The 12,275-nt window shown below is 54.3% G+C and overlaps 1 protein-coding gene across 1 annotated transcript in view; it reads right to left on the reverse strand.

Annotated features, from left to right (window-relative positions):
* Positions 1-10,658, reverse strand: part of Glp1r (glucagon-like peptide 1 receptor) — a 39,526-nt gene extending 28,868 nt beyond the window's left edge. The window contains exons 1-8 of the mRNA XM_013029567.1: positions 10,518-10,658; positions 9,957-10,155; positions 7,819-8,009; positions 5,697-5,783; positions 4,886-4,970; positions 4,187-4,272; positions 3,385-3,561; positions 1,825-1,948 (exon numbers count right to left, since the gene is read on the reverse strand). Coding sequence (XP_012885021.1) covers positions 1,825-1,948; positions 3,385-3,561; positions 4,187-4,272; positions 4,886-4,970; positions 5,697-5,783; positions 7,819-8,009; positions 9,957-10,155; positions 10,518-10,658 — 1,090 coding nt within the window. The remainder of the gene's footprint in view (positions 1-1,824; positions 1,949-3,384; positions 3,562-4,186; positions 4,273-4,885; positions 4,971-5,696; positions 5,784-7,818; positions 8,010-9,956; positions 10,156-10,517) is intronic.
* Positions 10,659-12,275: the final 1,617 nt, after the last annotated feature.

The raw sequence follows: 12,275 nt of genomic DNA on the forward strand, positions 1-12,275 counted from the left end.
CCCCCGCGTCCCGCGCTCCTCCGCGGGGCCCCGCTCAGGTTTGGGAAGCGCAGAGGGGCGAGCGGGGCCCGGGCCACCTGCGCAGGGCAGCGACCGGCGGGGCCCGCACCCCGCCAAGGAAAGCCACGCGGAGGACGCCCCCCCCAAAGGAAACTGAGGTCCGGGAGCGGACGAGACCGGCCCAAGGTCACACCGGAGGAGCGCGCGCCCCCCGGGCTGCGATCTTCCCCCGGGCCGCCCGGGTCTCAGCCCACCGCTCCCTCCCCCCCTCGACTGTGCGGTGGGACAGGGGATCCCCCAGGAAGGAACCCCGATGGGTGGGTGGGTGGATGGCAGCGCCCAGCCCCGGACCTGCGGTGGGGCCGGCAGAACCAGTCCAAAGTGAACTATGGAGCTTGGAAGGGTTGCCGTCCAGGGAGAGAACAGAACTTCTCGAAGTCTTGAGAAAAGCAGGACCTGTCTGAGCCCCAGAAGGGAGATGGCCACTCCATTCAGCAAGAGATCCTCCTCTCCAACAAGCACCCCCCCTCCTGAGAGGCCCCCTGACCCCCCCACCCCAGCGCCCCCCCCTCCTGTGAATCACTTAGAGTCAGCACATTCACACCCGCAAGTGACAGAACTGTGCACAGCTCATGTCTCAGGCCCCCAGCTCCATCCTGGAGACCAAGCTTGCCTTGGGCACCCTTGGAGAGATGATACTCCAGCCCTGGTAGCGGGTGTTAATAAGTGCAGTCTCCCAGCGTTGCTACTTCACGGAGCTAAGCCCTCTCCTGGCGGCAGATGCTGTCCAAGTCTCACTTCAGGTATTTAAAGACCCCCTGCTCTCTGCCGGGGGCTTGTGTGTCTCTCCGTGTCTTCGTCCAATCCCGATTTGTCTTGTGTCACGACGACAGTGTGGATAAGCAAGGTGTTTAGGGTCACCAAGGCAGGCAGCTCAGCCCGGATTCTGGTGAGTGACTGTGCGGTGCACACTCTGGTAATTAGTCTGTCATCTCCATCCCTAATCAGTGGGGTCCCTAGATCCTCTAACTTCCAATATTCTGGTCCAAGTCTTTTCCCTGATGATCTATAGCGGTCATGAAATCCAAACTCCAGCCAACAGGAAGAACCCATAGGGGGACTAGCTGATTACCCATCTTGACATATCCTGAATGTGGCCGGGTCCATTCTGAACCAACTGGTCAGAACTTAGTCATAAGGGCACTGCTAGCTGCAAGGGAGGCTGGCAAGCACTCCCTTTATTCCAGGCAGTCGTGGATACATCTAAGTATTACAGTGCCACCAACGGGGTCCATGCCATTAAGAAAAGAGTTTTGATCTGGTTCCTAATTCTGCTCCAACGTGAGGTTCACCAACAACTGGAGATATGGCTGGGATTACAGGTGTGTGCTATCATTTGGTGAAAGGCCTTTCTGCATGGCAGACTCACAGAGAGTTCTCAATACACTAAGCCCAGATGGCCTTGATAGTGGACACATTCTCAAACTAACCTGTTCACCCACTGATCCATTCATCGCCTGCATGAACCAGTTATGAGGGCCGAGCCCTGATCAGCAATTCAAGGTCCCACCTGGTTCTATCTCAGGGGTGAAATTTCAATGTGAGTTTGGAGGAGACAAATCATGTTTAAACCTCAACTCTCTACTAGAGGAAGACCCCAAAAAATTGCTAGCGAAAAATGGTTTCTAGGCTCTGCTCATCTGGGTAAGGGATGGGGAGGAAAGGGAGGAAGAGGAGAGGAAACTTTTGGACAGAATTGGGGCTTTCCCCCATGAATTCATCAACCCAAGAATTCCATTTATGGAACAAATATTTATTGCAAACCTGCACGTGCCAGACACGTGGCGTCCACCCGCACCTTCAGAGAGGTAGTGAGGGCTCCATCGCTGGAAGGAGAAACAGCAAGGGTATTCACAGCTCTGCCGTTTCTACTGAATGGAGCCAGGCTCTGTCATGATGGAAGATGGTGTCAGAGTTACTCCAGACACGGAAAAGGCCACTACCTCTCGGCCAGGGAGCCTTCTCTGGTTGTGAGAAGTGTGTGTGTGTGTATAATCTAGGCATTCTTAAGGGTAGCTGCCAGCCACAGATGGATCCTTGGGATAGCCTGGACTGTCCACTACAGGCTCCTAGCCATCCCTACATTCCTATAGTAGTCACCTGCTCAGTAACATACCCGAGGTGGCTTCCTTTCCAACAACAGAGGGCCGTGTTTATCCGGCTCACTCCCCAAATACAGAGAGACCACGTATCCCAATCTACATCTCCAGGGTCTGCTTCTGGGAGCATGCAGCTGAAGACAAAGGCCTAGGAGGGTCTCTAGGAGTGGAGCGGCCAGTCTGGGCATCCAGTGCCCCTGATGCCACCTCTGATCTCAGCAAACGTGGTCCCAGCTTCTCCCTCTGTCCCTCTCATGGCTCTGGGAGGAACCGATGCTGTATTTCAGCATAGCAGGGCTGTCTCTAACAAGTGCCTCTCTTGTTTTGTTTGTGTGGGTGATGGTGCCCTGCCCTGCTTGAGCCACAACATTTTTGAAGCTGTCAGAAGGTTGTGAGCGTTTGCCTCCCCAGCTTGCAAAGTAAGTAAGCTTCCAAGGTGGAAGGTTCCGTTCTTTCTCTTTTCCTTTCTTTCTTTTTATTTTTTTTTTCTTTCCAGTACTGGACTTTCCACTCAGGGCTTCCCACTTGCTAGGCTAGGCGCTCTACAGCTTGAACCCTGCCTCCAGCTCTCCTGTTCACTTATTTATTTTTGCTGGTCCTGGGGCTTGAATTCAGGGCCTGGGCTCGGTGAGAGCCTCTCTGTGCTCAAGGCTAGCACTCTACGACTTGAGCCACAGTGCCACTTCTGAGCTTTTCTGAGTACTTTATTAGAGATAAGAGTCTCATAGACATTTCTGCCTGGCCTGGCTTCAAACCACGATCCTTAGATCTCAGCCTTCTGAGTAGCTAGGATGACAGGCGTGAGCCCCTGGCGCCCGACCAGCTCTTCCTTTTTAAAATCACAATCCTAGAGGATTTCCTTTCTCACACTCTTCTCTGAGCCTGTCCCTAAGGCCATCCATTGGTTCCCTACTACCTAGGAACAAATCCTCCAGACTCACAGCTCCAAGGTGTCCTCTTGGATCCACCCCTGCTTACCTCTTACCCAGGGCCTCTGGCAAGTACCTCCTCCCACATCTCTGTTCCCACACACAGGCCTCTTCATCTGAACCATCCTTCTGCTGGAGTTCCTATTCAGGCTTCAAGATCCAGCTCAGAGAGCCTCTCTCCAGAAGACCTTTCTTCTCCTGGGCCCACCTATGACTTCAGGCTGTGGCCCTGACAACAGCCAGGGTGCTGGGAAGCACCTTTAAACACTGGATCCAGGGCCCCCTAGCTTCCTCACATTCAGAGCCTCAGGGTAGAGATGGCCCAATTTAGTCAAGGCCTCCATAACCCCTAGCTCCCGGGGGTCCTGGCTGTGGGGACACAGCGGAACTAGGCAGTGACGGCAGTGTGGCCACAGCATCGCTGAGCTCCATGGCGTGGACACCCGGCACCCCTCATCGTGGTGCTCAGGACTCTCAAAAAACAAGCACAGCAAGTCATGGCAGGGGCCAGGTTCTGTCCCTGCAGCTGTGCTCTGTCCAGGAGAGCATGTAGTAGGGGCTTTGTAACTGTGTACTGCAATTGAGGCACATCCGTGCAACCGGCTTGTGAGTGCCTGGCACACAATAGGTGCCCAAAACCACCTCAGGAGAGGGGACGAGGCACGCACTGGGCATGTGTGCTTTCTGTCGGCATGCTGCTAGCAGAACCCCTTGCTCAGGCTCCCCGGAGTAAGAGGATGGATGACTCCCTATGAGTTCAGAAGTCCTGTAGTTAAACTGTATTCGCAGTAACCATGGAGACAGAAACAACAGCTACTAATCGAAGCTTGGTGGTCTGGTCTCATCAAATATTATAGTCCAGTAGTTATTAAACCCTACCTTATGGATGGGATTCGGGAATAAAAAGTAGTTGCTTCTCAGAGCAGGCCCAGCATCCCACGCCCTGCCCCAAGCTGGTAGAGAAAGAAGCTCTTGATGGGCAAATGGATCTATAGCCCTCCCAGAGGTTCAGGGCTCCCGCCCCCTGCCCCCCAGCCCATATCAGGTGTACCTCCCAGGGGCTCCCTCCCCCACAGCAAGCATGGGGGGCTTGCTTACCTCCCTCAGGCTCAGGTTTCTCAAGGAGCCCATGTGCGGGCCCGCCAGCTTCCACAGAGTATGCTCACACATGGGACCAGGGGCAGCTGGTGTGCACCCAGGAGGGGAAGCTGCTACCAGCTGCCACCATGGGGGGGGGCAGGCTCAAAGGTAGCCACCCACCCACTCCACCTCTGTCCAAGGCAAGTCTGTTCTCCATGGGAAGATACAGTCGGGCAGGACAGCTCTTTCACTTGGATAGAGATGGGAGGAAGAAGAGGGGACAGATTCCCTAGGAAAGTCATTTGTATCCTGAAGTTCAAGGTCGAAGCCCTCTTCTGAGTGATGAGATGAAAAAAATGTCACCACCTTGTAGCCTATAGTTATAAACACACACAGGCATGTATGGATTGTAGAGTCATGGGTTCAAATCCACCTCAGGTGTTTGTAGGCTCTTCAGTGTCACTAAACCATCAATCTTCACCGACAGCCAGTGCTGGACAGGGCTCCGCACCTGGCAAAGGTGGCTGGCTTTGAGACTGGGAAGTAGCCAGGGTTACCAGGGGGAAGGGTTCCCAGGTCTGGCAGGGGATCGGCTAGATCTAGAAGGATCTATAGAACTCATGATCCATAGCATGGGTATCATGATGAGGGCCAGCATCTCTGAGCACTTGCTTGTCACTTGTGTGTCACTTCTTTACTGCTCACTAGCGCCCTCACCCGGCCTCTGGCAGAAGGCAGGGTCTTCGGCAGCCTCCCGGAGCCGGGAGAGCCCAGCTGCTGCAGCCCTTGCAGAGAGCCTGACCTGGGAAGACGCAGGCCCTTGTGGACAAGGTCTTTGACTCTCTGCCTCCTGCTTCTCTTCTCAGAGCACCATCCCTGCCCTCTGCAACTTGACCCACACAACACTGGCTTGTAAAGTGGGATTGTTTTGAATAGTCCCAGTTTTACAAATGAAAGCTGGTGATGCAGTAACAAGCCCACAACGGCTTGAGGTAGCCCAAGAGAAGTGAGATGTGAACCCACCCGAAGCCTCACTCACCCACGGACCCCACAGCCACACTGACCAGGCAGAAGGAGGATTTCACAGAGACAGGCCCTGGCCAGAGCCTGGCCTGGATGAACTCCTCCTCGAATGGCAGCTTTAGCTGGGCCAGGTCTCAGCCAGGCGGAGGTACAGCCGCCAAGGCCCAGACGAGTCAGCTCAGCGCCCCTTGCTGTGCAGGTGGCTGCTGCCTGGCACCTCAGGTCTACAAGGTCAGACTTTCTAGATCTAGCAGATCCCCGCCAGGCCTGGGAACCCTTCCCCCTTGGTAACCCTGGCTGCAACCCGTTCCCAATGCCAGCCACCTTTGCCAGGGACTGGGCCCCATCCAGCGCTGGCTGTCGGCGGGCAGGATTTACGGCCTCTTGAGCTCCGGTGATTATTGCTCTCTTGAGGGGATGCAGCACGCTCTGTCTCCACCATGTCGCAGCACCGCTTGCCAACGGGCTCCTGTGTGGACAGGAAAGTCAGTGGGAGGACACTCACCTTACGAGGAGGGACCCGAGTCCCACAGCACGAGGGGCTGGAATGTCTGAGGTCCCTTAGGAAGGTGCCGGCAGCGCTCCGGCAGTTCTGGACCAGGAGAGAAGAAACAGCGAGGTGGGAGCAGCACAGATCCCCTTCTCCTCCTCAGGACTGGAGCCTGAAATGCCTGGGACCCTCTCTCTCTTTCTTTCTGGAAGGATTAGTGTCAGGAGTAGGGAGACGTTGACAGATGTCCCAGGAAAGGCTTAGGGCTCAGCACATCCATGTGGCAGAAAGCTGCTATTGGGAGGCTGGTTTCTGTTTTTGTCCCTCTTTGACCAGGGCTGGGGCCGCAGTGGGCTGGCAGCTTCCCGGATGTCACAAACCCACCATGTATTTTACCGATGGGGGACAACCGGGAAGGTAACCAAGTCTTAGAAACGAGGTGGCCAACAGACACAGTCTCAGCATTCCGGAGCCTCAAAGGCTGAGATTACAGTGCTGACAGAGCTAGTTCCATCTGAGAATAATCCCAGTTTTACAAATAAAAGATGGTGATGCAGAGAACAGGTAAGTAACAAGCCCATAATGGCATCTTCTCCGGGAGGGATTCTCTCCTAGCTTCTGGCAGCCTGGGGTGCTCCGTGATTTGTGGGTGACATTCTCCCTGGGTCTTTGTGTTGTCTTCCCTGTGTATTCTTCAGTATCCAATTTTCCCTCTCTGTAAAACCTCCAGTTAGATTAGTTACTGTTTCCAAACCAGATTGCACTCTGGGGTACTGAGAGTTAGGACAAAATTTTGGAGGGAGACACTTTCACCCAGAAAACAAGCCAAAGCCATCTTTTCCCCCCTCCAGTCGTAGGGCTTGAATTCAGGGCCTGGGTGCTATCACTTTGAGCTACAGAACCACTTCTGGTTTTCTGGGGGTTCATTGAGGAGTCTCACAGACTTTCCTGCCTGGACTGGCTTTCAACTGCAAACCTCAGATCTCAGCCTCCTGAGCAGCTAGGATTACAGATGTGAGCCATCAGCGCCTGGCTCTTTCAGCCATCTATTTTAGTCTTTCTTGGCGCATTACGTGTGACCAGTGGAACTTGGAGGAAAGTGATGGAACCACCTCCAGGCCGGGCCCCTAAAACCTCACACGGAGCCGTCCTGGCCCTCTTCTGTGTGAGACACAGCAGATCACTAGAGGATGCCCAGCTCCAGAAGGTGGGAGGAGCCACAGGACCGACAGAAGGGGCCTTTTAACCCTTGAATGATGGTGTAGGGCAGAGCCTCCTGTGGTGGTTTGGGTTGCAGCCTGTTAAGCCACTGAAATTTGGGAACCAGCTGTCCCTGAAGTTAATGTGCCCTGCAGACCACAGCTGGCAGGATCCCCGGGCCTGTCTGAGATCAAGGCTGGCTAGCCCATGGCGACACCAAGGGGCTTTCTCCCCTGGGTCTTCCAACTCGAAGGACCACAGCATCAGAAAGGGGATTCTGGGATTCTGTGTGGCCCTGACTCAGTTGTCAAGCGAGCTGTCCCTTGCCGTCCCTCATCCCCAGGGGTCCCCACGCATCTGCCTTTTTCTCTGGAAAGGACGTGGGTTTCTGGGCAGGGGTTGCTACTGACAGCTCACACTGACCCTTCATGGAATTAAAGCTCCTGTGGGGAAAGAGAAAGTGTGACAAAGTCCATCCAGAAATCAAATGAAAAGAAGAAGAGTCCCACAGGGCCTTCTTCCCGCGTAGCTTTTGAGCTCCTCCGTCGTGGCGAGGAAACCCACTGTGACCAAAATGAGAAAGGAGCCAACATCATCCTGAGTCAGAAATGAGAGATTTCCTCACTCCAGTGTGCTAGCCCCCCCGGCCCCCACCCCGGCCAGCGGCCTTCTCCACCCAGACCCTCGCTGCTCCCCTCCAACCTGCCCAGAGAGGAAACAGGGCCAGCGAGGCACCAGAATTTTCTCTGAACAGAATGACTCTGGCTCTGGGAGTGGAGGAGGACCATCCCTGGTCTTCAGAAAGCATGGTTTACCTACAAGGCTGGGCCACTGTCTTGATCAGGGTCCCCCAAGTGGAGGAGAGATGAGCCCTCTGGGCAGGCAGGACCCCAACCTCAGGAGAATTCTCATCTCAGAGCCTCCTGGGCCCCCCTACCCTCTCCGCTGCCCACCGGCCACACACAGGAGGCACAAAATTGCCTCCTCTCAGCAGGCATTTGATGATCCACTCGCTCCCTTCTAAGTCAAAGATGTCAGGCACGAGACAGAAGAGCAGAGCACCACTGGGATCCCAGCGTGGGCTCCGTATTGTCATGCCCAGGACCCAGGAAGGCCCCAGGACGGACCCTGTGGGTGTCTCGAGACAGGAGCGCAGCCCTGAGAGTGTTCCCAGCCCTTCCCCAGTCCCATCCGGCTTGTGGCGTCATCTCCCGCCATGACTGAAGGCTGGCCTGTGGCTGTGGGGAGGCTCCAGGCCTCACTCTGTTGTACTGGGCTGACCGCTGTGCTGCCTCCTCTGGACCTGTGCCACTGCCCAGGAGCGGTCATTTCCCAGGGATGTCATCTACCTTGCCCTCTCTCCTCACGAGGCTAGCTCAAGAATCATTTCCTTCCCTGGCCTAAAAGCCCTCACTCCCAGTATACGCGAGTTCTGATTTCTGGGTCATTTGCCAAATGGGATGGCAAACAGAGCTGATGAGCAGCCACAGCACCTAATGGCTCAGATGTCCGATGCCACCACCCGGGGCTCCCTGGGGAGCCCTGCAGGGGAGCTGGCCCACAGAATTACCTCCAAATAGGGCAGTGAAAAACTGCCCTATTTGGGGAAGTGAAAAACTCACAAACACATCTGTAAACTGTTAGCTTTCTTGTTGCTGTGACAAAACACACTTTAGGGAGGAGGGGGGGAAGGGAAGAAGGGAGAGGGAGAGAGGGAGGGAAGGAGCAAGGAGAGGAATAGGGAAAGGGAGAGGGGGAGGGAGACCAAGCAAAGACCAGTCAGGCCCTACCTCTTAAAGTTTCTAGAACTTCCCAAAACATTACCACCAGCTGGAGGCCAAGTCCTCAACAGCACAAGCCTGTTGGGAATGCTTCACGTTCAAGCTATAATTATGTCTCGGAGAGAATGGCGGAATCTGATGATGAGGGAGGGGCTGGAGGTCCCTGGAGGGAGGCTGGGACACTGAGGGAGGCTTTGTCAGTACCAGTTTGGCGGGTCTTGATTATGGCCATTGCCAAAGCCTGGGACCACCATAGCTTGGGGAAGATTATCTAAACCAAGAAATGAGTCCCCAGTACTGAATTATACAATCAGGACAAGGACCCTAAAATAGGATGTGGAAGATCTGGCTTCTTCTCATTCAGGGGTCGGAGGTGGCTGAGTGTTCTCTGAAGGTGCCTTCAAGGTTGGATCATGCTTATGAAAAGTCAGACCACTGGCCAACGGGCAAAGTACAAGGCAATTGTTACCATCAGGGACAATAGCAGTGAAGTGCTGAGTGCTGAGTGATCTCAGGAGATGCCCGCTGCCCTCTGCAGACCCCTCAGCCTGCCCGGATCTCTGCCATCCTGGTGGCAGGAGACAAGAGGAGCAAGCTCTGTGTGTACAGCCCTGCCATCTTCCACCTCCTGCCTGGCTCTTGGCACTGTCCTGGCCCCTGTGCCCAGGAAGCTGCAGCAGGCAGCAGACCTTAATAACTGCTACACCGCTGCCAGCTTTGCCAAGACTATCTTTGATGCCACATCGACCTCTGGGAAGACAGTGTCTCGTACCAGAGTACTCAGAAGTGTCTACCACGTGGTACCATTACACAAGAAAAAACAGGGAACGAAATCCCATGTCATGCACACTAAGAAAGCCCAACTGTATCAATCACTAAGAAGCAAGCTTGCCATCTGCCAGTGTGGCTTAGGACCAAGGCCCTGGTCACAGGGGGAGAAAGCCTGAGTTCTCATTCTGGTTCTCATTGAGAATCTCCCTGGTCCTTCGAGCAGGTGGTCTTCGTTTTGGGATAATTAGTGCATGTGCAAAGAGCTTTGGAATGGTCCCGCCAGGCCCACCACATTTGCAGGCCCACGTTTGCACCTTTGCAGCTTTTCTTCCTAGCTGCGCCCCTCAAATATCCTGTGCTGCAGACAAACTAAACTCTCTCCCAGCCTGCCTTTGCTGCTGTTCCTTCTCCATGATGCTCTTCCCCTTACTTCCTTTGATCAGATCCCTTCCATCCTTCATGGCTCAGCTTCTCCTTTCCCAAGGGAGAGTCCAGTCTCCTTGCCTCTGCACTAGCCCAGTACCCCATCTCTGGGGCAAAACCCAGCTTCCTGGCTCAGGTGGTGACTTCTCTGCAGAGCTGTGGTTCTCGGGCTCCGGGACCCTCCCCATCTCTCCCAAGGGCTGGTACAGAGCTGATGTGTGCAAGAGGCGCACGACCCCATCGTGTGGACTCGCGATGAATCGGAGGCCATCTCCAAAGGTGATCAATGTTTTTGGAGCCTGGAGGCAGAAGATGAGTAGCCAGGCTCCCGGGATCAGGTCTATAAACATCTTTTGACAGAAAAGCCCAACTTCAAAGCCTAGCAATTTTAGATTATATTTGCATTGAAGGCTTTTTAAGTAGCAAAACTTTAGATTTATGTCTTCATGAACAGATGTGGAAGGGAAAATCAATTCCTCATAGGATTGGCTTATTTGTTGTGGGTTTTTTTTTAATCGCGGTGCTAAATATTATGCAGCAAGTGACAAATTAATACATAAATTGACCTCGAGACATCTACGTCACAGGCTGGATGCAGAGGATGGAGTGGGGTGCGGCCCGGGCTCCTTGGGGCTGGGCAGGGCTGACACCTGCACATCACCTGGCAGTCGAGTCTCAGAGATGCTGGGGGCTGGGACGACTCTAATCGAGGGTTGGGGGAATGCAGGCGAGGGGAGAGGCTCACACGCAGCACCCAGGGGGATGTGTGACACGTAGGGCTGGAGACGCTGTCTTGCAGCATGGGCCCCAGAACTTTCCAGGGCTGATGGGCAGGTGGGCATGGGAGGCAGGGGTAGAAGCAGGGTCTAGCAAACACATTTCCCTGTCCATTTCCCGGGCCCACTGGGCCTCCACCCAGGGTTCTGTGGGCAGAGGAGAGGCCTGGGGAGAACGTGGGCTCCAGACCCAGCAGAGACGGGCACCGCGGACTGCTGGCAGTGGCAGTTGGTGCTTTCGGAGGAAGCAGATGCGGCAGAAAGAGCAAGTCCGTTCTCGAAAAAAAAAATTCCACAAGCATGGAAAAAAACGAAAAGAGACTGCTTCCCCAAGAGAGGAGATGACACAGCTGAGAGACAAAGCTGAAGCAGTCTTGCTTAAACACCATCCGGCGAGCTTCCCGCTGGAGAGGGGGAGGAGAGACAGAGAGGACAGTCAGACAGATCGACAGGAGAGACAGACAGATGGGGAGGGAGAGACAGACAGATGGAGAGAGAGAGACAGAGAGACAAGTACCTTTTCTATTTGTCAACCTGTGTTTCCGGTTTTATCGTGACAGGACACTGGACATTCATTCGGGGGACAATAGGAGATGAATAATGGGGAAGAGCGGGCTTGCATAATCAGGAAGACATTCATGGAAACCACAAATGATGGGTGCCCTTTTCCCTGGTCACCTGTCAGAAAATGCTGGGCTGCCAGAGACAGAAATGCCCGTGGACTCACACTGGGAGACAGGAAGAAAGCCCCCCACCCGCTTTCACAGACACAAGGCCGGAGAAAAGCCTAGAAGGGGCCAGGAAAGTAGAGGTTCAAGCATTGAATGTTGGGCACCAGGTCAAATGAGGATTCTTGGCTGGAAATCAATTCATTCATTCATCAGTCCCATTCCACGAGAGAATGGGTGCAGCAGCCAGGCAGCCGCTGCCCTGTTCCATAAAACCCAGTGACCCCCCCCCCCTCTCCCCTCACACACCAGGCCAGGGGATCTCACTGGTCCTAGAGGGACGGGAGCCGGAGCCCCTCCCTGCCTCCCAAGCAACTTTCAGGGAGAATGAAATGGTCCTAAGGTAATCTGTAAACCAACAGATTCTGGAAGGAATTCATATTGATTTGGGAGTAGATGAAGAACCTTTTCTTTCCTTGAACGCTACTCCAAAGGGTTGACAGTCATCACGGAAGACAATGATGTCAGCTGAGACTTGGTGTTGCAGGGCGGGGCCCAATGCCGGAGGACAGAGGTAAGCCAGCAGCTTTCTCCAGGTACACAGGTGATTTCTCCTAAGGTAAAGCGCAGCTCTCGCGTTCCAAAATTCAGAAGTGATTTAGCAGTCAAGAACGGAGGCTTCCAGATTTTAGTTGTCTTTGTTGATTCCTGGAAGTGGCCCGCTGGCTCAAGTGGTAGAGCACTTGAGCTGAAGAGCTGAGGGTCAGCGCCCAAGCCCAGAGTTCAAGCCCCACAACCACCACCAACAACAACAAAAATTTATTCCTGTAACTCAGCTCAGTCCGGGGTCTCCATGGAGCAGAGACTTCCCTTTCTTTCTAGCCTCTCAGTAGAAACAGAATTCACATGTCCCTCAGACCTCTTTTTTGTCACTTCAGGCATTCTGGAAAGTTCCCTGCATTTCAGAGATATGGA

Source organism: Dipodomys ordii, unplaced genomic scaffold (assembly GCF_000151885.1).
Source record: "Dipodomys ordii isolate 6190 unplaced genomic scaffold, Dord_2.0 Scaffold120, whole genome shotgun sequence".
NCBI lineage: Eukaryota > Metazoa > Chordata > Mammalia > Rodentia > Heteromyidae > Dipodomys > Dipodomys ordii.